Below are 24,074 nucleotides of genomic sequence, written 5' to 3'. Positions count from 1 at the left end.
TTTATTTGCTAGGCTTATATAGGGCTATTTTTCAAGAGTACAGGAAATGTACAGGGGATAAAATATTTAGTTTAAAAATTTTAGTATTGTCTTACATCATTTGAAGAGCCATTAGAAATTAAATTGGAATTTTGCAATTGTTCCAGGTGGACCTAGTGATCCCACTTCTGGGGGACTCCATCCGCAGGAAATAATCTGATGTGTAGAAGAATAAAATGTGCGGAGATGTTCATCACAGTGATACTTGTAGTAGTGAAGACTTAAAAACAATGTAAATGTTAAAGTGGAGGGGATGGTTTAAGATATGGTATGTCCATAGAGTGGAATCATTTAGAGATCTTTAAAAAGTTTATAATAAGCTTTTGGTGACTCAAAATAGGCATTTCAAAATACTAAATAAAGAGTAAGAAGTCAGACTTCTGCTTCTACCAATGTTAGACTAGGTTGTTTTAAACCAAATAGTACTGCTGGCAGCTAGAAAAGCTAGAAGACGTTGAAGAGCTATAAAGGCAGTGAGGAATTAGAGGCCAGGTTCTGGAAGATAAGGAAAGCTCTGACAGGTAAGCCTTGTTTTTGAGGCTACCTTGTCCATGAGGTCATTGCTGATTCTGGAAGTGATAGCTGAGAGGCTGAATAGAGTTTTCAAAATGCTCATGTCAAGAAGTACAAAATATTGGAATTAGGGCCTGCCAATTGGAATTAGGGACTTAACCCCAAAACACTCTGGGTTTGGGATTGGGTCCCTAATGGCCTGAATTGTAGGAGTAAGGGTGAAACAGAGGGAAACCAGTCTTTGCAGGGGACTGAAGACTGAAACTCAGTTTTTTAATCTTCTCAATTTGGGGTTAGATTAAGATGACCTGGAATTCCTCATGTCCCTAGCCAATCTGTCGGCTAGAAGCAAAAGTAAATTCTTTCTGATTGGCTCTGTAATTTTTATATACAATGTTCAGCATGTAATAAAATAACTAGGCTTATGAAAAGACAAACGCAACTGAAAACCAACAGGAAATATTGATAATAGAAACATACAGGGGATACAGATATTTGAGCTATCAGTCATGAACTTATATCTATGATTAATGTTTTAGAAGAATTAAAGATAAAATTGATATTTTGTCAGAGATCTGAAATGGTAAATAATGAAACAAATTCTAGAACTGAAAAACACGAGAACTGATTGTTAAGAACTCGGTGGGTTTAACAGCGTAAAGCTTAAGGAAAAATTAGTGAAGTAGAAGATGTCAGGAAAAAAAAAATCCAGACTGAAGCATTGAGTGACAGAAGGGTGGTGAATACAGAAGAGAGTATATGGAATATTGAGTAAAGGTCTTATGTATAAGTACTTGAAGTTCAGAAGGAGAGAAGAAAGAGAATTGGGCAGAAGCAATATTTGATGAGAAATTGGCTGAGAATTTTCCAAAACTGATGGAAATCATGAGGTCACAAATTAAAGAAGCTCTATAAACACCAAGAAAAATCCAGAGTAAACTGCATCTAGGCACATCATAGTAAAACTGTTGAAAACCCGAGGCAAAGAGAAATCTTAAAAACAACCACAAAATAGAAGACACTTTATCTTCAAAGGAGCAACAGTGAGACTGACAGCCTGACTTTTCAACAGCAACAGTGGCATCTAGAAGGCAGACCTCATTTTATTGCACTTAACAGATAATGCGTTTCTTATAAATTGAAGGTTTGTGGTAACCCCGTGTTGGTTGATGATTAGCATTTTTTAGTAATAAAGCATTTTTAAATTAAGGTATGTACATTGTTTTTTTTTAAAGACAGAATACTATTGCACACTTAATAGATTACAGTATAGTGTAAACATAGCTTTTATATGCACTGGGGAACCAAAAATTTTCTGAGTTACTTCATTGCATTTCTTGCTTTATTGCAATACTCACTTTATTGCAGTTTTTTCATACCGAAACCACAGTATCTCCAAGGTATGCCTGTAGCTATACAGTGATGACAGAAAATAACTGCCAATCCTTATCCAGTGAAAATAGCCTTTAAAAGTAGATAAAAATAAAATGTTTTCAGATAAACAAAAACTGAGGAGAATTTGTAGCCAGCAGCCTATACCCTAAAGGAAATACTAAAGGATGTTCTTTAGGCTGAAGGAAAATGATTTCAGATGCAATGAAGCGCACTGGGAAGGGTGGTTATGTGGTTAAATATGGACGAATATTGGCTGTGTAAAATAATAACATGTAATAGTAATAATAATGACTTGTGGACTTTATGATGTATGGGCTTAAAATGTTTGATGGCAATAGCACATAACTTGAGAAGAGTAAATGCAGTTAGTGTTCCAGTTTCCTTGCGTTGTCTGGGAAGTGGTAAAAGGACTACTTTATATAAGATTTAATGAGTCAGAGATGCATTTTACATTTACTGAGTTATTCATTTAAAGAGTAGTAAAAATATATATTTGACAAGCTGATGGAGAAAATTGGGAAAATAAAAAGCATAAAGCAAAAGAGGGCAAGAAAGGGGAGGTAAAGAAATATGAAACAGGAGAGACACATGGGAAACAAATAGTAAATCATTATTTATTATAGGATCAGTACTTATTAAGTGAACCATATAAAATTGCCAGTATTTGACCTACAGTAATAACAGTTTCATAATTGAAGTGTAAACAGGTCAAATTGGTTAAAACCAAAGATTATCAGAGTGGGTTAAAAGGAAACCAGCTATATTCTTCTTGACAATGTCATGCATTAAGTATAAGAGTATAGAAAGTTTGAAGGTGGAAGAATGGAAAAAGATATACCATGCAAACACCAACCCAGAAAAGTTTAGCTATATTAGATATATTAAAGTGGACTTTAAGGCAAGAAGTGTTTCTAAAAGGATATTTTGTTGATGAAAGTTGCAGTTTACCAAGAAGAAAATAAAAAGAATGTTGAAAAAATAATACATTATAATTGCACTGATTTTTTTAAATTGAATGGAAAAAAGGAAAAAGTAGTTCACTAGTACTTATCATTACTAAAATATTAGTGTTGTCAAACTAATCAGTCTTTGCATTTATGATTTGTTAAAAAAATTTTATTGGAGTATAGCCGATTTACAATGTTGTGTTAATTTCTGCTCTGTAGCGAAGTGAATCAGTTATACATATACATGTATCCATTCTTTTTTAGATTCTTTTCCCATATAGGTCATTACAGAGTATTGAGTAGAGTTCTCTGTGCTATACAGTAGGTCTTTATTAGTTATCTATTTTATATATAGTAGTGTGTATATGTCAATCCCAATCTCCTAATTTATCCCTCTCCCCCATCACCCCCCCATAACTGTAAGTTTGTTTTCTACATCTGTGACTCTATTTCTGTTTTGTAAATAAGTTCATTTGTACCATTTTTTTAGATGCCATATGAAAGCAATATCATGATTTGTTTTTCTCTGTCTGACTTCACTCAGTATGACAATCTCTAGGTTCATCCATGTTGCTGTCAATGGCATTATTTCATTCTTTTTTATGGCTGAATAATATTCCATTGTATATATGTACCACATCTTCCTTATCCACTCCTCTAGCGATGGACATTTAGGTTGCTTCCATGTCTTGGCTATTCTAAATAGTGCTGCAGTGAACATTGGGGTGCATGTATCTTTTCAAATTATGTTTTTCTCCAGATATATGCCCGGAAGTAAGATTGCTGGATCATATGGTAGTTCTATATTTAGTATTTTTTTTTTTAACCTTTTATTTATTTTTGGCTGCTTTGGGTCTTCGTTGCTGTGAGGGCTTTCTGTAGTTGCAGCGAGCAAGGGCTACTCTTTGTTGCAGTGTGTGGGCTTTTCATTGTGGTGGCTTCTCCTGTTGTGGAGTGTGGGCTTCAGTTGTTGCAGCACAGGGCTCAGTAGTTGCAGCATGCAGGCCCTAGAGTGCATGGGTTTCAGTAGATGTGGCTCTCGGGCTCTAGAGCGCAGGCTCAAGTAGTTGTGGCACACGGGCTTAGCACAGCATGTGGGATCTTCCTGGACCAGTGATCGAACCTGTGTCCCCTGCATTGGCAGGCAAACTCTTAACCACTCTTCTTTTTTTTTTTTTTAAAGAACTTTTATTGAGATACAGTTAACAGACAATAAACTGCATATATTTAGAGTGTACAATTCGGTATTTTTTTTCTTATTAGTAATGTATATATGGCAATCCCAATCTCCCAATTCATTCCCCCTCAACCCTCCCCGCTTTCCCCACTTGGTGTCCATATGTTTGTTTTCTACATCTGTGTCTCTATTTCTGCCTTGCAAACTGCTTGATTTGTACCAGTTTTCTATATTCCTCATATTGGTGTTAATATATGATATTTGTTTTTCTCTTTCTGACTCACTTCACTCTGTATGACAGTCTCTAGGTCCATCCATGTCTCTACAGATGTCCCAGTTTCATTGCTTCTTACAGCTGAGTAATATTCCATTGTATGTATGTACCACATCCTCTTTATCCATTCATCAGTTGATGGACATTTAGGTTGCTTCCATGTCCTGGCTATTGTAAATAGTGCTGCAGTGAACATTAGAGTGCATGTGTCTTTTTGAATTATGGTGTTCTCTGGGTATATGCCCAGCAGTGGGATTGCTGGGTCATATGGTAGTTCTATTTTTAGTTTTGCAAGGAACTTTCATACTGTTCTCCATAGTGGCTCTATCAGTTTACATTCCCACCAACAGTGCAAGAGCGTTCCCTTTTCTCCACACCCTCTCCAGCATTTACTGTTTGTAGATTTCCTGATGATGTCCATTCTAACCGGTGTGAGGTGATAACTCATTGTAGTTTTGATTTGCATTTCTCTAATAATTAGTGATGTTGAGCAGCTTTTTGTGTGTCTCTTGGCCATCCGTATGTCTTCTTTTGGAAATGCCTATTTAGGTCTTATGCCCATTTTTGGATTGGGTGGTTTGTTTTTCTGATATTGAGCTGGATGAACTGTTTATATATTTTGGAGATTAATCCTTTGTCTGTTGATTCATTTGCAAATATTTTCTCCCATTCTGAGGGTTGTCTTTTCATCTTGCTTCTAGTTTCCTTTGCTGTGCAGAAGCTTTGAAGTTTCATTAGGTCCCACTTATTTATTTTTATTTCCATTACTCTAGGGGGTGGATCAAAAAAGATCTTGCTGTGATTTACATCGAAGAGTGTTCTTCCTATGTTTTCCTCTAAGAGTTTTATAGTGTCTGGCCTTACATTTAGGTCTTTTATCCATTTTGAGTTTATTTTTGTGTATGGTGTTAAAGAGTGTTCTAATTTCATTCTTTTACACGTAGCTGTCCAGTTTTCCCAGCACCAGTTATTGAAGAGGCTGCCTTTTTTCCATTGTATATCCTTGCCTCCTTTGTCATAGATAAGTTGACCGTAGTTTATCTCTGGACTTTCTATCCTGTTCCATTGATCTATATTTCTGTTTTTGTGCCAGTTCCATACTGTCTTGATCACTGTAGCCTTGTAGTATAGCCTGAACTCAGGAAGCCTGATTCCGCCAACTCTGTCTTTCTTTCTCAAGATAGCTTTGGCTATTCGGGGTCTTTGGCATTTCCATACAAATCGTAAAATTTCTTGCTCTAGTTCTGTGAAAAATGCCATTGGTAATTTGATCGGGATTGCATTGAATCTGTAAATTGCTTTGGGTAGTATAGTCATTTTCACAATGTTGATTCTTCCAAACCAAGAACATGGTATGTCCCTCCATCTGTTTGTGTCGTCTTTGATTTCTTTCATTAGTATCTTATAGTTTTCTGAATACAGGTCTTTTACCTCCTTGGTTAGGTTTATTCCTAGGTATTTTATTCTTTTTGTTACAATGATGAATGGGATTGTTTCCTTAATTTCTCTTTCTGATCTTTCATTGTTAGTGTATTGAAATGCAAGAGATTTCTGTGTGTTAATTTTGTATCCTGCAGCTTTACCAAATTCATTGATTAGCTCAAGTAGTTTTCTGGTGGCATCTTTAGGATTTTCTATGTATAGTATTATGTCATCTGCGAACAGTGACAGTTTTATTTCTTCTTTTCCAATTTGGATTCCTTTGATTTCTTTTTCTTCTCTGATTGCTGTGGCAGGGACTTCCAAAACTATGTTGAATAGTAGTGGCGAGAGTGGACATCCTTGTCTTGTTCCTGATCTTAGAGGTAATGCTTTCAGTTTTTCCCCACTGAGAATATTGTTTGCTGTGGGTTTGTCGTATATGGCTTTATTATGCTGAGGTAGGTTCCCTCTATGCCCACCTTCTGGAGAGTTTTTTATCATAAATGGGTGTTGAATTTTGTCAGAGGCTTTTTCTGCATCTATTGAGATGATCATGTGGTTTTATCCTTCAATTTGTTAATATGGTGTATCACATTGATTGATTTGCATATATTGAAGAATCCTTGCATTCCAGGGATAAACCCCACTTGATCATGGTGTATGATCCTTTTAATGTGTTGTTGGATTCTGTTGACTAGTATTTTGTTGAGGATTTTTGCATCTAAATTCATCAGTGGTACTGGTCTGTAATTTTCTTTTTTTGTAGTATCTTTGTCTGGTTTTGGTATCAGGGTGATGGTGGCCTCATAAAATGAGTTTGGGGTGTTCCTTCCTCTGCAATGTTTTCGAAGAGCTTGAGAAGGATGGGTGTTAGCTCTTCTCTAAATGTTTGATAAAATTCACCTGTGAATCCCTCTGGTTCTGGACTTTTGTTTGTTGGAAGATTTTAAATCACAGTTTCAATTTCATTACTCATGATTGGTCTGTTCATATTTTCTTTGTCTTCCTGATTCAGTTTTGGAAGGTTATACCTTTCTAAGAATCTGTCCATTTCATCCATGCTGTCCATTTTATTGGCATATAGTTGCTTGTAGTAGTCTCTTATGGTGCTTTTTATTTCTGTGGTGTCTGTTGTAACTTCTCCTGTTTCATTTCTAATTTTATTTATTTGAATCCTCTGCTCTGTTTCTTGATGAATCTTGCTAGAGGTTAATCAATTTTATTTATCTTCTCAAAGAACTAGCTTTTAGTTTTATTGATTTTTGCTATTGTTTTCTTTGTTTCTATTTCACTTATTTCTTCTCTGATCTTTATGATTTCTCTCCATCTACTAACTTTGGGTTTTGTTCTTCTTTCTCTAGTTTCTTTAGGTGTAAGGTTAGATTGTTTATTTGGGATTTTTCTTGTTTCTTGAGATGGGACTGTATTGCTATAAACTTCCCTCTTAGAACTGCCTTTGCTGCATCCCATAAGTTTTGGACCATTGTGTTTTCATTGTCATTTGTCTCTAGGTATTTTTTGATTTCCTCTTTGATTTCTTCAGTGATCTCTTGGTTATTTAGTAGCATATTGTTTAGCCTCCATGTGTTTGTGTTTTTTACAGTCTTTTCCTGTAATTGATTTCTAATCTCATATTGTTGTGGTGGGAAAAGATGCTTGATATGATTTCAGTTTTCTTAAATTTACCAAGGCTTGATTTGTGACCCAGAATGTGATCTATCCTGGAGAATGTTCCATGTGCACTTGAGAAGAATGTGTAATCTGCTGTTTTTGGATGTAATGTCTTATAGATATCTATTAAATCAAGCTGATTTATTGTGTCATTTAAAGCTGTGTTTTCTTATTTTCTGTGTGGATGATCTGTCCATTCGTGTAAGTAGGGTGTTAAAGTCCCCCACTATGATTGTGTTACGTCGATTTCCTCTTTCATAGTTGTTAGCATTTGCCTTATGTATTGAGGTGCTCCTATATTGGGTGCATATACATTTATAATTGTTATCTCTTCTTCTTGAACTGATCCCTTGATCTTTATGTAGTGTCCTTTCTTGTCTCTTGTAACATTTTTTAATTTTAAAGTCTATTTTATCTGATATGGGTATCGCTACTCCAGCTTTCTTTTGATTTCCATTTGCATGGAATATCTTTTTCCATCCCCTCACTTTCCGTCTGTATGTGTCTCTAGGTCTGAAGTGGGTTTCTTGTAGACAACATGTATATGGGTATTGTTTTTGTATCCATTCAGCCAGTCTGTATCTTCTGGTTGGAGCATTTAGTCCATTTACATTCAAGGTAATTATCAATATGTATGTTCCTATTACTGTTTTCTTAATTGTTTTTTTGTTTGTTTGTTTTTGTAGGTCATTTTCTTCTCTTAGAGAAGTTCCTTTAGCATTTGTTGTAGGGCTGGTTTGGTGGTGCTGAATTCTCTTAGCTGTTTCTTGTCTGTAAAGCTTTTGATTTCTCTGTTGAATCTGAATGAGATCCTTGCTGGGTGGAGTATTCTTGGTTGTAGGTTCTTCCCTTTCATCCCTTTAAATATATTGTGCCACTCTCTTCTGGCTTGCAGAGTTTCTGCTGAGAAATCAGCTGTTAACCTTATGTTAATCTTGTATGTTATTTGTCATTTTTCCCTTGTTGCCTTTAATCTTAACCACTCTTAACCAGGGAAGTCCTATATTTAGTTTTTTAAAGAACTTCCATACTGTTCTCCATAATGGTTGCACCAATTTACATTCCCACCAACAATGTGGGAGGGTTCCCTTTTCTCCACACCCTCTCCAGAATTTATTGTTTGTAGATATTTTGATGATGGCCATTCTGAACAGTGTGAGGTGGTATTTCATTGTAGTTTAGATTTGCATTTCTCTAATTGTGTTGTAGAGCATCTTTTCATATGCTTTTTGGCCATCTGTATGTCTTCTTTGGAGAAATGCCTGTTTAGATCTTCTCATTTTTTGATTAGGTTGTTTGTTTCTTTGACATTGAGCTGCATGAGCTGTTTGAATATTTTGGAGGTTAATCCCTTGTTGGTTGCTTTGTTTGCAAAAATTTTCTCCCATTCAGTGGGTTGTCATTTTGTTTTGTTTATGGTTGTGATTTGTTTTTGTGTCTTAAGAAATACTTCCTTTCTGAGATCATACAGTTCAAGAAATATTTTCCAATTTTTTTTCTAAAAGCTTTAAGGTTTTTTCTCTGCACAGGATCTTTAATTCACCTGAAATTTACTTTTCATGTGAAGTGTAAGGGATGTAATTTTTTTTCCCATATGGATAACCAGTTTTACAGTAGTTTCTCTCTTGAACTGATATGTTTTGGGGTTTTTTGGGGGGGGGTTTTTTGGCCACACCATGTGGCATGCAGGATCTTAGTTCCCTGACCTGGAATCAAACACGTGCCCTCTGCAGTGGAAGCACAAGTCCTAACCACTAGACCACCGGCGAATTCCTCTTGAACTGATTTGTAATGCCACTTCTGATACTGAATTTCCATACATGTGTGTCTCTGTTTGGGCTCTCTTCTTTTCCATTTGGCCATTTATCTGTCTTTGGTCAACATCACACTATTTTAATTATAAGATATGAAAATGTCCTGATAGCTCATTGGGTAAATACCACCTACTTTGTGACTTTTCAGAATAGGCCTGGCTGATTTTGGTCTCTTTTTCTTCCATGTGGGTTTTGGGATCAGCTTGTTAAGTTCCATGAAAAAGCTTTTTGGAATTTTGATAGGAATTGCACTGCATTTATATACTAATTTGGGGGAGAACTGACATCTCCATAAACATGATAGGGTTCTTCATTCATTTTTTTTTTATGTTCTTCAGTAAAGTTTTATAATTTTCTTCATAGAAGTCATGCACATCTTTTTTTAGATATATTCCTAGGAGCCTTAAATCTTTATTTATGCCATTTGAAATGGCAACAATTAAAATTATATTTTAAAATTATTTATAAAATAGTTATGAATGCTAGTTTGGTATATCAATTTTGAATCCAGCAACCTATTAAACTGTTTTGTTTCTAATGTTTTGTCACTTCCCTTTTACTTTATTCATGGACAGTTATATCAGCTACAAATAAAATTATTTCTTTCTGTTACTTATATTTTTACCACTATGTATGCACATCAACAGTATAGTTTAGAGGAGTGTCTTTTTAACAGTAATGTAGTCATATACATGTAATTGTGTTATATATATTTTGTTTCTGGTTTCTTTAGATCTACTTTGTTTGAGAGGAGCATCCATGTGCTAGTGTATTATTGCTGATAAATATACTACATTTTATCCACTCTACCATAGATGGACATCTGGGTTGTTTGCAGTAGTCAGTTACACATTTTTGTATGTGTATCCCAGTATATCTTTCCAGGTGGATATCTGCAGATACATAGAGCATATAAATCTTTAGCCTGACAGTGTAGTGCTGGGCTGTTTTCCATGGTGTTCTATTTTTTGGTTTTTGGGTTTTTCTTTTTTTAAATTATTTATTTGGCTGTGTCAAGTCTTAGTTGTTGCATGGGGTATCTTTTGTTGCGGTGTGAGGGCTTCTCTAGTTGCAGCACATGGGCTTCTCTCTAGTTGTGCCTCGCAGGCTCTGGAACACATGGGCTCAGTAGTTGTGACGTGTAGGCTTATTTGCCCGGTGGCACGTGGGATCTTAGTTCCCCCACCAGAGGTTGAACCTGCATCCCTTGCATTGGAAGTAGGGTTCTTAACCTCTGGCCCACCAGGAAAGTCCCCCAAGGTGGTTTTATTAGTTCAGATTCCCACCAGCAGTATTGGAAGGTCCTTGTTCCTTGCCAGTGGTTAGTATTGCCAATTTGGTGTGTGTAGTGGTAGTATCTCATTGTGAGCTTACAGTAATCATTTTAATAAAATTAAAACGATTGAGATTAAGCACCATTTCATATGTTTATTGGTTATTTGGATATCTTTTTTTGTCAAATTATTGTTCAAGTCTTTTGTCCACTTTTGGGAATTCCCTAGCGGTTGAGTGGTTAGGACTCTGAGCTTCCACTGAAGTACGAGTTTGATCTGGGGTTGGGGAACTAAGATCCCACGTGCTGTGTGGTGTGGCCAAAAAATTAAAAAAAAAAAAATCATCTCTCTTACTGATTTGTAGATGTTCTTTATATATTCTGGATGTATATGTCTGGATATATATACATATTGTAAATATCTTCTGTGATTTTGTACATGTATTTTTACTCTTTTGTGGTATCTTAGAAGGTTTTTTAGGGTATAGTAGAATTTCATTAGTATTTTCCTTTATTACTGTTTTTTATGGTCCTGTTTAAGAATTTTTTTCTCCATCATAAAGTAATGAAAGGTACTTTTCTTATTGTCTAAAGCTTTATTTGCCTTTCACATTTAGGTCTAGAACCCATCTAGGTTTTTTGTTTTGTTTTTTGTATAGTGTAAAGCGAGGGTTTAGTTTGATTTTCCTTTTTTCCCACATGGATTATTCCACTACTGTTTTTGGAAAAGATCACTCCTTTGTGATGTCAGAGGTCTGTATATGTGTGGATCTATTTCTAGACTTTTCTGTTCCACTAATTTATGTCTTTTCCAGACACAGAAAAATCCATGTAAAGGGAAAGTGCTAAATAAAATGGTAGGAATAAGTACAAAGTATTAGTCATTATAACAGATGTAAGCTCACCAGTTAAAAAAACAAAGATTGTTCCATTGGATTAAAAAAATCTAGCTATGTGTTCTTTAAAAGAGACCTACTTAAAACTAAGAACTCAGAAGAGTTGAAAGTAAAAGAAGGTAAAATGAATTACCAGGCAAATTCTGAGAGTCCTGCATTTATATGGGAAGGAACTCTTTGTTGGGTCCAAGGCCTCTGTGCTCCTGTCCCCTAGTGGTGGTTAAAGCTCTAGGTCCCTACATTACCCAGGTTTACCTCCCAGGGCAGCCATGTTCTTTATTTCTGCCCCTGGAAATTTTCTTTATTCTGTTGTGGGGTGAGCCATGCATTTCAAAGGAATTTGCCATACTTCATCTAGCATTTTTTAGGCATTTATGCAGATGTCTCCCCCGCCCTAGTTCAGCCTTCTATGTGTTGTCTGAACTGTTAGATATGGTTTTAAGAACCCACTCTTCTAGGGGGAGTACTAACAATGTAAAGTGATTTCCTGTGGGAGGTGGAGGGGGGAGGTTATGGATCATGTCTTATGTTCTTGTGCATTTTTCGTATTTCCGCAAAAGAGCACATATTTTATGATTTCTTTTAAACTTAAAAAAGGAAATTGCCCTTTAGATCCTCCAAGTAATAGCCCTTTTTTTCCATTTGTTGCAGGTGGTACGGTTGTGTCAGAACCCAAAGCTGGCGCTAAAGAATAGCCCACCTTATATCTTAGACCTGCTGCCAGATACCTACCAGCATCTCCGCACTATCTTGTCAAGATATGAGGGGAAGATGGAGACGCTTGGAGAAAATGAGTATTTTAGGGTGTTCATGGAGAATTTGATGAAGAAAACTAAGCAGACCATAAGCCTCTTCAAGGAGGGGAAAGAAAGAATGTATGAAGAGAATTCTCAGCCTAGGTAATGGAGAATACTACACAAATATTTATTCAGGTCTGTGACTGTCTGCATAGGTAACACATAGAAATAGTTGAGTTGGCTTTAATTTTATATCAACAAGAATAGAATGCAAAGTTGACATTTGACTTAAAGCTGTGTTTTGTATACAACATTAGCTTGGGGGTGTCTATCCATCCCTAGCTCTGATTATTTGTTTACCTCTGAAAAGTCAGTGACTTACAGTCATGAAGATGAGTTGGAGGCAGTAGGTCTTTTAGAGGACCTGAAGATCATGAAAGTTTGTGGGTAGGTGAGAGTTTGAAAGAAAGAAGTTGGGGTGGGCAGTAACTAGTAAGAGGTTGGATTTTGCCCGAGCTGGTAGCGTATTAGGTAGGTTATAAGTACGGGGGTAATAGGGAAAAAAATTAGCCAATAGTTTGGATAACATTTTTTAAAAAAAATAAAGCTAAGTGAAGCGACATTTCCTATATAGGTAAAGTAACTTTTCAAATAGGATAGAATAGAACACTTTTCAAATAGAATTGGCAAAATGCAGTTAATTCAATAAATATTTGAGGGACCATTAGCTACTTCTTTTGTACTTATTAAATACTAAAAATTAAATTGGCTGTCCCATATGTTATTGGCTTGTTGTGAATTACATACTGGGAGAGAAATAGGTTGATTGTATGCATGGTATAGTTGGTTTTTTGGTCCAATTGGAATTAAATATTAACTCATCTGGAACAAGTAATAAAATGTAAATTCTGTTATAATTTTTAGGGAGTAACTTAGTCTTGAGAAGTGACTTGAATTGGGAGGGACAGTAATTTCTGAGGCCATTCAGTTGGTGTGCTAAGCAGAAATTTACTAAATGATATCCTTGTAGCCTTTGACACTGTTGGCTTAGATTCTGGGAACCTTCATCTCTCACTTAAAATTTTACCCATATCATTATTCATGTTACCTTTACTGTGACAAATTACTCACGTTTGGTCCAGGATATTAATATTTCCTTCTTAAAAAGATTTCTGGTAACTGAATTCAGTCAGTAGGAACCTTTGTAACATCTAATTTATATGAAAATGAACTTGATCCATTTATTTATTTAAATTTCATGACTTTTGTTAAAGTAAAACCATGACTCCATGGATGTTAGCTAACTAGTCATTTTGTATTGCTGAATTAAAAAAAATAATTTTGGACTTTATTAGGTACCAAAACTTAAAAATTTTATTTATTATTCACAGTATACTAGGTTCTAGTTCTAGGAGGTGAAAAGGAGAGTTAAGCATTCAATTTTGATGTCATATGATAAATTCTTTAATAGAGATATGTACAAAATGCTGTATGAACAGCGTTTACCTAGTGGTATCAGGGAAGGTAGCACAGAGGAAGTGTTATTTGAGCTAGATTTTGAAGGGTAAGTAGGAATTTTCTAGGCTGAGAAGCGAATAAAAGGCCTTTAACACAGTGGCATGAAAATGCAGGCTCTGTATGTTTAAGGAATGTGAGCAGTCTGCTTTGGCTAGAATTAGGGGAGATAGATAAGCTGGAAATACGGGGTTGGAGTCAGATTGTAAAGAGCTGTTTTTTAACCTCAAGACTTTCTCCAGTAGATAACAGGCTGCCATAGAACAGGTTTTCTTTCTTTCTTTTTTCATAGTGGAATAAAAATTGTAGATTTTTTGGTCTTCTTAGAGCACACTGAACATCACTTGACATTTTTTTTTTAATGTCACTGAAAGGCAGACTAGTCTATTGGTTAAGAAGAGGATGGGGACTTCCTGGTGGTTTAGTGGGTAAGACTTCGCCTTCCAATGCAGGGGGTGTGGGTTCGATCCCACATGCCTCATGGCCTAAAAAACATAAAACAGAAGCAATATTGTAACGAACTCAATAAAAACTTAAAAAAAAAAAAAGAAGAGGATGGACTCTAAAGCCAACTGCCTTTGTTTGAATCTTAACTTTTCCACTTATTTAGCTGTGTGATTCCTCTGTTTCTTCATCTGTAAAATGAGATAGTAGTATTACTTTCCTTGTAGGATTGTTGGGAGTTTAATAAGTAACTAAATGTTAGGTACTTAGAACAGTGATTGGGACATTGAAAGTGAGAAGTGGGTTAGCTCTTATTCTGTTACTCATCTTCACTATTTTCATTGCTGTAAACATAAATTGCTGTATCAGGCTGTTTATCATGGGTAGTGCTGGAACCTAAAGAAGTGCGTAGACCAATTTGCCCTTGCTAAGTGGCTTCACACAATGCTTATAGGTTCTTTTGCCTTTTTAAAAAAACCTTACTGTCACTATGTCTGTCTGTATCAATTTCATTTCCCCTAATATGAAGCTTTTAATCCACTATAGGCTTTGACCATAAATCAGGTTTGTACAAATTATATGTAAAGTGAGAATAAATAAATTTGAGGTGAGAATACAATTTTATTTCAGTAAAGGACAATTTTATGACTTTACTATATGATCTTTGTGATCTGTATTTTGGTGGTTTGGAGCCTTTATTCGTGTTCATTTTAAAAAATTGAGATATGGTTCATGTACTGTAATGTTCACCCTTTTAAAGTATATGATTCAGTGGTTTTCATTGTGTTCACAAAGTTGTGCAACCATCACTACTATCTAATTCTAGAACATTTCTTTCACCGCAAAAAGAAACTGCATGCTCATTAGCAGTCACTCCCCATTCCTCACTCCTGCTTCCCCCCAGCCCTTGGTGATCACTAATACTTACTTTCAGTCTCTGTGGATTTGCCAGTTCTAGACATTTCTTTTAAGTGGAATCACATAACATGCGGCCTTTTTTGTCTGGCTTCTTTCACTTAGCATGTTTTCACACTCATCCATGTTGAAGCATAGATCAGTACTTCGTTCTTTTTTATGGCTAAATAATATTTTATTCTATTGAGATTTTGATTATGGACATTTGGATTGTTTCCACTTTTGACTATTATTAATAATGCTGCTATGAACATTTATATACAATTTTTTGTGCCACTATATGTTTTCAGTTCTAATATACATCTAGGAGTGGAATTGCTGAGTCATATGCTAATTCTATGTTTAACATTTTGAGGAACCACCAAACTATTTTCCACTGCAGCTGCACCATTTTACATTTACCAAGCAATGTATGGGGGTTACAGCTTCTCACTAATACTTATTATTATTATTATTATTTGGTTATAAACATCTTACTGGGTATGAAGTTGATATCTCATGGTTTTGATTTTCATTTCCCTAATGAGTAATAAAATGAGCAGTCTTTTTACATGTTTATTGTCTGTTTGTATATGTTCTTTGGAGAAATGTTTATTTAAACCCTCTGCTTGTTTTCGTTTTTTGAACTGGGTTGCTTGTCTTTTTGTTGTTGAGTTGTAAGAGTTCTTTACACATTCTGGATACTAGAGTCTTGTGAGGTATACGATTTATAAAACTTTATTCCCATTCTGTGGGTCTTTTCATTTTTTTTTTTTTTTAAATTTATGTATTTATTGGCTGTGTTGGGTCTTCGTTGCTGCACTCAGGCTTTCTCTAGTTTCGGAGAGCGGGAGCTACCCTTCGTTGTGTGCAGGCTTCTCATTGCAGTGGCTTCTCTTGTTGTGGAGCATGGGCTCTAGGTGCGTGGGCTTCAGTAGTTGTGGCTCTTGGGCTGTAGAGAAGAGGCTCTATAGTTGTGGTGCACGGGCTTAGTAGCTTGGTGGTATTTGGGATCTTCCTGGACCCGGGCTCAAACCCGTGTCCCCTGCATCGGCGGGTGGATTCTTAACCACTGCGCCACCAGGGAAGCTCTCACTTTCTTGATAGTATCATTTGAAGCACAAAAGTTTTTAATTTTGGTGAAGGCCAGCGTTTTTTCTTTGGTCACTTGTGCTTTTGATTTCATAGCTAAGAAACCGTTGCCTAATCCAAGGTCATGAAGATTACACTTATGATCATTTTGAATTGATTTTTGTTTATGGTATAAGCTAAGGGTCCAACTTCATTCTTTTGATTGTGGTCATCCAGGTTTCCCAGCACCATTTGTTTAAAGGACTGTCTTTTCCTCATTGAATGGAGTTGACATCCTTGTTGAAAATTAATTGACCTTGCGTGTGAAGGTGTATTTCTGGGCTCTCCAATTTATTCCATTGGTCTATATGTCTGTCCTCATGCCAGGACCACACCATCTTGATTACTGTAGCTTTGTAGTAAAGCTTTGAAATCAGGAAGTGTAAGTCTTCCAACTTTGCCCTTTTCCTAAGTTGTTTTGGCTTTTTGAGGTCCCTTGAGATTCCCAGTGAATGTTAGGATCAGCCTGTCAATTTCTGCCAAAAGGGCAGCTGGAATTCTAATAGGAATTGTATTGGACCTCTAGATCAGTGTGGGGAGTAACTACCATCTTAACGATACCGAGTCTTCCCAATCTATGAACATGGAATGTCTTTCCATTTATTTGGGTCTTCTTTAATTTCTTTCAGCAGCATTTTATTGTTTTCAATGTACAAGTGTTTTGCCTCTTTGGTTAAATTTATTCCTAAATATTTTAGGAGTAAAATAATTCTAATGCTATTATAAATGCAATTGTTTTCTTAATTTCATATTTGGATTGTTCACTGCTGGTGTGTAGAAAGAATATAATTGAGTTTTGTAAGGTTTTGTGTTTGATCTTGTATCCTGCAACTTTGAAGAACTCATCTGTTGGTTCTAGTTGTAGTGGTCTTTTTAGTGGATTCCCTAGAATATTCTTCGAATAAGATCATGTTTGCATGATCTTGCATAGTCTTTATTTGTATGCAAATAGTGATAGTTTTACTTCTTCCTTTCCTTTGTGGATGCTTTTTTTTCTTGCTTAATTGCTCTGGCTAGAACCTCATATGTTGAATGGAATCTGTGTTGAATAGAAATGGTGAGAGCAGGCATCCTTCTCTTGTTCCTGCTGTTAGGAGGAAGGCTTTCAGTCTTTCACCATTGAGCATGGTGTTAACTGTGGGATTTTCATAGATGCCCTTTATCAGGTTGAGAGAAAGTTTCTATTTCTTCTTCGCTCAGTGTTTTTGTTTTAATCACAAAAGAGTGTTATAGGCCTTTTATGTGTTGTTCCTGGTTTTTCTTCTAAAGGGAGAGGAAAATTTGTGGACTTGTAAAATTCTAGAAAAAGTGGATATCTTGAGTTGCACTAAGGGCAGGAATGCAGGTAAGCCTCAGGAATAACTGAAACCAGGATTGAAAATGCTGCCAGGACACTATCTGCATTCTTTCAGTGCATATTAATGTCTAAATTGTGGGGAAATCTGGCCTCTGCTCTACCCGAAAATCTTACGGGTTTCTACTGTAGCAGAGCATCTGCCTCTTCGTCCCAGTTTTGACTTAGGCTTGGTATAGATCATTTGATTATCTCTGGACCAGTCAACAAGAAAAGCTGATTAGGCAAGCGTGAGCAAGGTGTCACCTCTAAACAAACTTACTATGGTTTTGGGGGAACATATCTGTTCCCCCAAAACCATGTACATAAGGGAATTTATTCCCAGACTGGATTTTGAGGATCTAATCCCTTACATATTCTCTAGAAGAGTGTACATAAGTGTAGCTTATCAGTATATAATATAGTTGCTTCCTGTTTTTATTTTAGAGAGGATATTAGGTGAATTAACTTCTGTAAAGATGTTTGCCCTTATTCTTCTTAGACTTTATAAAAAATGAATTCGGCAAAAACCATAGGCTGCTTTCTTTCCTTTTATCTTTAACTCTGGTTTTTGCACCTGTTTTCCTTAGTACACAGGATGTTCTAGGAGAAGCTGAATGGGATTATACAGTGCAGTTAATTTTAAATTGTCATTATCTTATGGTATCCATTTGGAAGTAAGATTAAACTTTTCTGTTGTAACTATATTGTCTTTTTAGAGGTAGTTATAAACTGAAATTATCAAAATTTGGTTTTGTTGTATTCAGCCAGAAATAATTCAGAAATAACTAAAAGCTTATGTGCTAACCATTCATTAAAGAAAATTAGTAGTGAGTATTTTCTCTGTGGTGGGCATTGCTCTAGTAACAGTGATAGAGCAGTAAACAGGACATAGTCCCTTTTCTCATGATGCTTATAACCTTATGTTCTTTCATTTTCTATTAGTTTCCAAACTATAACCACAGAACCAGTATTCTTTTGGTTTCCAGATTATCCTACAGTGGAAGAGTGGTGATTCACAAACTAACAGCGGTGTTTGTACTGCTGTTGTTTTTCCCTAGCACCCTGAAAATAGGTTTCAACAAGTGTGCCAAATTCTATTGGTAGATAATGGTGGCTTAGATCTTTGTGTGGAGGAGTTTGGGCTTGGTGGGAAAAGATTCCCACTTAGATTAGGAATGCCTTTCTTACAACTGGGAAAGGGGCAGCACCATGCTCTTGTATATTTTTGGTTCAGAAGAGAGATGATGATGGCTTGAACCAAGGTGGTGGTGGTAGAGTTGGAAAGAAATGGACAGAACTTGATATGTTTTAAAGCTAGCATAACATGATTTGCTAATGGATTGAATTGGTTTCTGGCTTGAGCCAGTGGATAGATGGTGTAATGGGAAGCCATGGGAAGGTATAAAACAGGGGAAAGTCATGATCTGATTTTTATTTTACAGTGATAGTATTGGCTGTTGTGTGGGAAATGGATTAGGCTTGTGGAGGTAGCAGTGATGGATATAGAGGGATAAGTTAAAAGGTTACTTCTGTATACCAGATAAGGGATGAGATAGTTTAGACTAAGGATGAGAAAGCTGAAAGGAAGAAAACTGGACCAATAAGAGATGGACGGGAGCTAGACTCAATAAGAATTACTGGTGGATTGGACAAGAGAAGGGTGAGAAAAGATAACTGGGAAGAATCAAAGATGTAGGTTTGTGGTCATTAACTCTGCCAATTGGTGGCAGCATTTAGTAAAATGGGGAATTCAGAGTACAAATGTGGGGAGAAATAATTTGAGAGTGAGGGGAATTAAGAGTTCCATTTTGGACAACTTTAAGTTTGAGATATTCTCATGAGCTACCTAAGGTGAAATGTCAAGCGGACAGTTGGCTGTGTTAGAGTGTGAAGTTCAGAAGGAGAGTCTGGAATAGAGGTAGAAATTTGGTGATGTTCAGAATAGTTTTTAAAGCCATGAGAGTGGACAAAATCATCTGGCAGGGGAGAGAAGTCAGCAAAGAAGATTTAAAAGGCGACACAACAAAGGAAGAAAGGAGAGAATAGATTAAATCAGCCAACAAAGAGTAAAAAAAACAAAACAATTCTCTCTAAAAGGGAACTATCCTACACTGTTGGTGGAAATGTAAGTTGGTGCAGCCACTATGAAAAACAGTATGGAGGTTCCTCAAAAACTAAAAACAGGGACTTCCCTGGTGGTCCAGCGAGTAAGACTCCGCACTCCCAACGCAGGGGCCCTGGGTTCGATCCCTGGTCAGGGAACTAGATCCCATGTACCACAACTGAGAGTTTACATGCCTCAACTAAAGAGCCTGTATGTGGCAACGAAGATCACGTGTGCTGTAACTAAGACCCGGCGCAGCCAAATAAATAAGTAAATATTTAAAAAAGAAAAAAAAAATCCTAAAAACTTTGAGTTGCCATATGATCCAGCAATTTCATTCTTGGGCATATATTTGGACAAAACTATAGTTCAGAAAGATACATGCACCCCCTCTGTTCATAGCAGCACTATTCACAATAGCCAAGACATGGAAACAACCTAAATGTCCACCAACAGTTGAATGGATAAAGAAGATGTGTATGTGTACACAAACACACACACGGTATGGTATATAAATACTGCATATATATGTGGTATGGTAATCAGCCATAAAAAAGAATGAAATAATGCCATTTGCAGCAACATGGATGGATCTAGACATTATCATACTAAGTGAAGTAAGGCAGACAGAGAAAGACAAATATCATATGATATCACTTATATGTGGAATCTAAAAAAAAATGATACAAATGAACTTATTTACAAAGCAGAAACAGACTGGCAGACATAGAAAACATACTTGTGGTTGCCAAAGGGAAGGGGGATGGGGGAGGGATGGAGTGGGAATTTGGAATTAGCTGATGCAGACTAGTATATATAGAATGGATAAACAACAAGGTCCTACTGTATGGCACAGGGAACTACATTCAATATCTGTGATAAACCATAATGGAAAAGAGTATAAAAAAGCATGTATGTATATGTATAACTGAATCTCTTTGCTGTACAGCAGAAATTAACACAACATTGTAAATCAACTATACTTCAATTAAAAAAAAAGAGAGTCTTCCCTGGTGGTCCAGTGGATAAGACTCCATGCTTCCAGTGCAGGGGACCTGAGTTCGATCCCTGGTCAGGGAACTAAGTCCTTCATGCATGCTGCAACTAGGAGTTTGCATGCCACAGCTACGGATCCCACACACCACAACTAAGACCCAGCACAGCCTAAATAAATAAATAAATATTAAAAAAGAAAGAAACATAAATATCCTCCCCCCCCAAAATATTCTCTCTAAATACAAAACTAGCAAAGGAAATAAATAATCCACGAAAAGAAGAAGCATAAAAGACCAAATATGAATATTAAAGAACAGTCCAATTTGTTAGTCATAAAATAATTTTCTTTTGACCTGCAAAATTGGCAAAAAAAAAAAAAACAGGAAACTCTACTTGTAATTAATATTTCAGAGGAGGGTGTAGGAATGTGAGTACCCTCATACCTGGTTGTGGTAGAATGAAACTGATTTAGCCTTTCTGGAGGGTGGTTTATATAGAAAGATTTAGAATTTTGCTCAATAGTTCCACTTTTAGAAGTTGATCAAAAAGAATAGAGAGGCCTTCCCTGGTGGCTCAGTGGTTAAGAATCTGCCTGCCAATGTAGGGAACACGGGTTCAGTCCCTGGGCTGGGAAGATCCCACATGCTGCAGAGCAGCTAAGTCCGTGCGCCTCAACTACTAAGCCTGTGCTCTAGAGCCCGTGAGCCACAACTATTGAGCCCACGTGCTGCAGCCACCGAAGCCCACGCACCTAGAGCCCATGCTCCGCAACAAAAGAAGCCGCCACAGTGAGAAACCCGCGTACCGCAACGAAGAGTAGCCCCCAGTCGTCACAACTAGAGAAAGCCTGTGCGCAGCAATGAAGACCAAACAAAGCCAAAAATAAATAAATAAATAATAAAGTAAATCTTAAAATGAGGGGAAAAAAAAGAGAGAGAAGGGATTTGGGTTAAAATACAGTTACAGAGCCATTCATTTAGGTTCTGTTTATAAAAGGGAAAAACTGGAAACAACCTAAATGTCCAACATAAGACGAATTACATAAACACGAGAAGATATGGTGTACAATGTAGACACTAAAAATTTTTTGTCGATAAAGACTAACGATAGGCAAACAATATGTTAAAGAAATAGGTGAAGGTGTCAGAAGGTACGGATTTCCAGTTATAAGATGACTGGGGATGTAGTGTTCAGCATGGTGACCATGATATTCCTATAAAGGAAAAGAGGCCACAGAATTGTATGTATAACTAATAAGAGCTCATTTTTGTTAAAAGTATTTAAGAAATATAGAAAACACCTGGAAAGAATGATACCAAAATATCAACAGTACTTATTTCTAGGTATTGGGATTAGAGGTAATTTTAGTTTTCTTTCTGTTTATATATTTTTAAAATTTTCTGTAACTAATATATAATCAACCAAATTATTTTTTAAAAGAAGAAAAAGGTGATACTTCTTAGGTGACAGCTTGGATTCACAAGGACAATCCTGGAACTTCCCCTTTCTTGTAGTAACATGATTGGTAGATTCAGTTGAGTTCAATTAACCTAGTCAAAATCTGAAGTTCCCAGCTGGAGAGGCTAGAAAACTGGGCTAACATGGAGAAGGTAAAGTTTAATGAAGGTGAAGAGTCACATTTAGTTCTCAAAACCATCCTGTACAACTCTAATATGACAGTGCTTGCAGACAAGTCAATCATAAGTTACTATGGTTTAATTGTTAATATGTGATAAGATCTTAAGAAATTTTAATGTAGGAGTTGGCTGAATATTGGTGCCTAAAGTACTTTTTGTTTGTTTTAAGCCAAATATCTACTTTGTTGTGTAGAGCTTTGGTTAATTAATATATTTTTTTTCTCAAACCTTTTGGTTTCAGGACCCCTTTGCACTCTAAAAATCATTGAGGACCTCAAAGAGCTTTCATGTATGTAGGTTGTATCTATTAATATTTACCGTGTTCAATATTAAAACTGAGAAATTGAAAAATATTTAAATATTTAAAATAACATTTAACATTTAATAATAACAATAACAAGCCCATTACATGTTAACATAAAAATGTTTTTTTAAACATGAAAACATTTTAATATAATTTTTTGTTTTTTTTTCCCCTATTGGCCATGCTGCACGGCTTGCAGGATCTTAGTTTCCCAAGGAGGGATTGAACACCAGCCATGGCAGTGATAGCCTGGAATCCTAACCCCACTAGGTCACCAGGGAACTCCCTGGAAAATATTTTTAAAAATAAGTAGTTTTACATTTTTGCAAATCTCTTAAACTGCCTCAATGAACATTTTGTACTTTGTTACATTAAAATTCATTGGTCTGTCTTGCACTTTATTTATTTATTTATTTATTGCCATGCCATGTGGCATGTGGGATCTTAATTTCCCAACTAGGGATCGAACCACGCCCCCTGTATTGGAAGCACCAGGTCTTAACCACTGGACTGCCAGGGAAGTCCCTTGTCTTGCACTTGTAATGAATCTTTTACCCATGCACGATTTTGTAGTATCATGCCTTGGTCACTTGGAAAATATTGGTTCACTAGGTTATATAGATTTTCTAAATGTTGACACATCATTGTACAGTCACATTCATTAATTAAATGTCATTAGAAAAGTTTTATTTAGAAACTGTTAAGCTGATAGTGGAGGATGGGCATGTTTTGAAATTCTGATTTTTGCTTAAAAGCTTGAATTTTATCATTGGCAACAAAAACTATCAGTTGTTTTCCTTGAGGTGACAGGTTGCTTTGTTTATTTTGGAGAAAATGTTTGCCAAATACCCAAGTCTGAGTAACCATACTTTGCCTACTAGTCATTCTTTCAAGTAGAAATGGTGTTCCATGCCATGTGTGAAAATCCCACAGCCAACATTATACTCAATGGTGGTAGACTGAAAGCTTTCCACATAACATCAGAAATAAGACAAGGATGTCTGCTCTCACCACTTCTATTTAACATAGGTTCTATTCAACATAAGAGGTTCTGGCCAGAGCGATTAGGCAAGAAAAAAAAAAAGCACTCACAAGGAAAAGGAAGAAGTAAAACTATCTCTGTGTGCACTTGACATGATCTTGTTTGTAGAAAACCCTAAGAATCCACTAAAAAAACCACTACTAGAACCAATAGATGAGTTCTGCAAAGTTGCAGGATACAAGATCAAATACAAAACTTTACAAAACTCAGTATGTTCTTTCTACACACCAGCAATGAACAATCCAAAAATGAAATTAAGAAAACAATTCCACTTATAATAGCATCAAAAAGAATAAAATACTTAGGAATAAATTTAACCAAAGAGGCAAAAGACTTGTACATTGAAAACAATAAAATGCTGCTGAAAGAAATTAAAGAAGACCCAAATAAATGGAAAGACATTCCATGTTCATAGATTGGGAAGACTCGGTATCGTTAAGATGGTAGTTACTCCCCACACTGATCTAGAGGTCCAATACAATTCCTGTTAGAATTCCAGCTGCCCTTTTGGCA

At 36.1% G+C, this 24,074-nt stretch overlaps 1 protein-coding gene across 1 annotated transcript in view; it reads left to right on the top strand.

Annotated features, from left to right (window-relative positions):
* Positions 1-24,074, top strand: part of CBL (Cbl proto-oncogene) — a 96,509-nt gene that overhangs the window by 13,665 nt on the left and 58,770 nt on the right. Inside the window, exon 2 of the mRNA XM_057748724.1 lies at positions 12,073-12,320. Coding sequence (XP_057604707.1) covers positions 12,073-12,320 — 248 coding nt within the window. The remainder of the gene's footprint in view (positions 1-12,072; positions 12,321-24,074) is intronic.

The sequence above is a fragment of the Hippopotamus amphibius genome, chromosome 9 (genome assembly GCF_030028045.1).
Source record: "Hippopotamus amphibius kiboko isolate mHipAmp2 chromosome 9, mHipAmp2.hap2, whole genome shotgun sequence".
NCBI lineage: Eukaryota > Metazoa > Chordata > Mammalia > Artiodactyla > Hippopotamidae > Hippopotamus > Hippopotamus amphibius.
The sequence above is the reverse complement of the archived record's forward strand: the minus strand, read 5'-3'. Positions and strand labels throughout refer to the sequence as shown.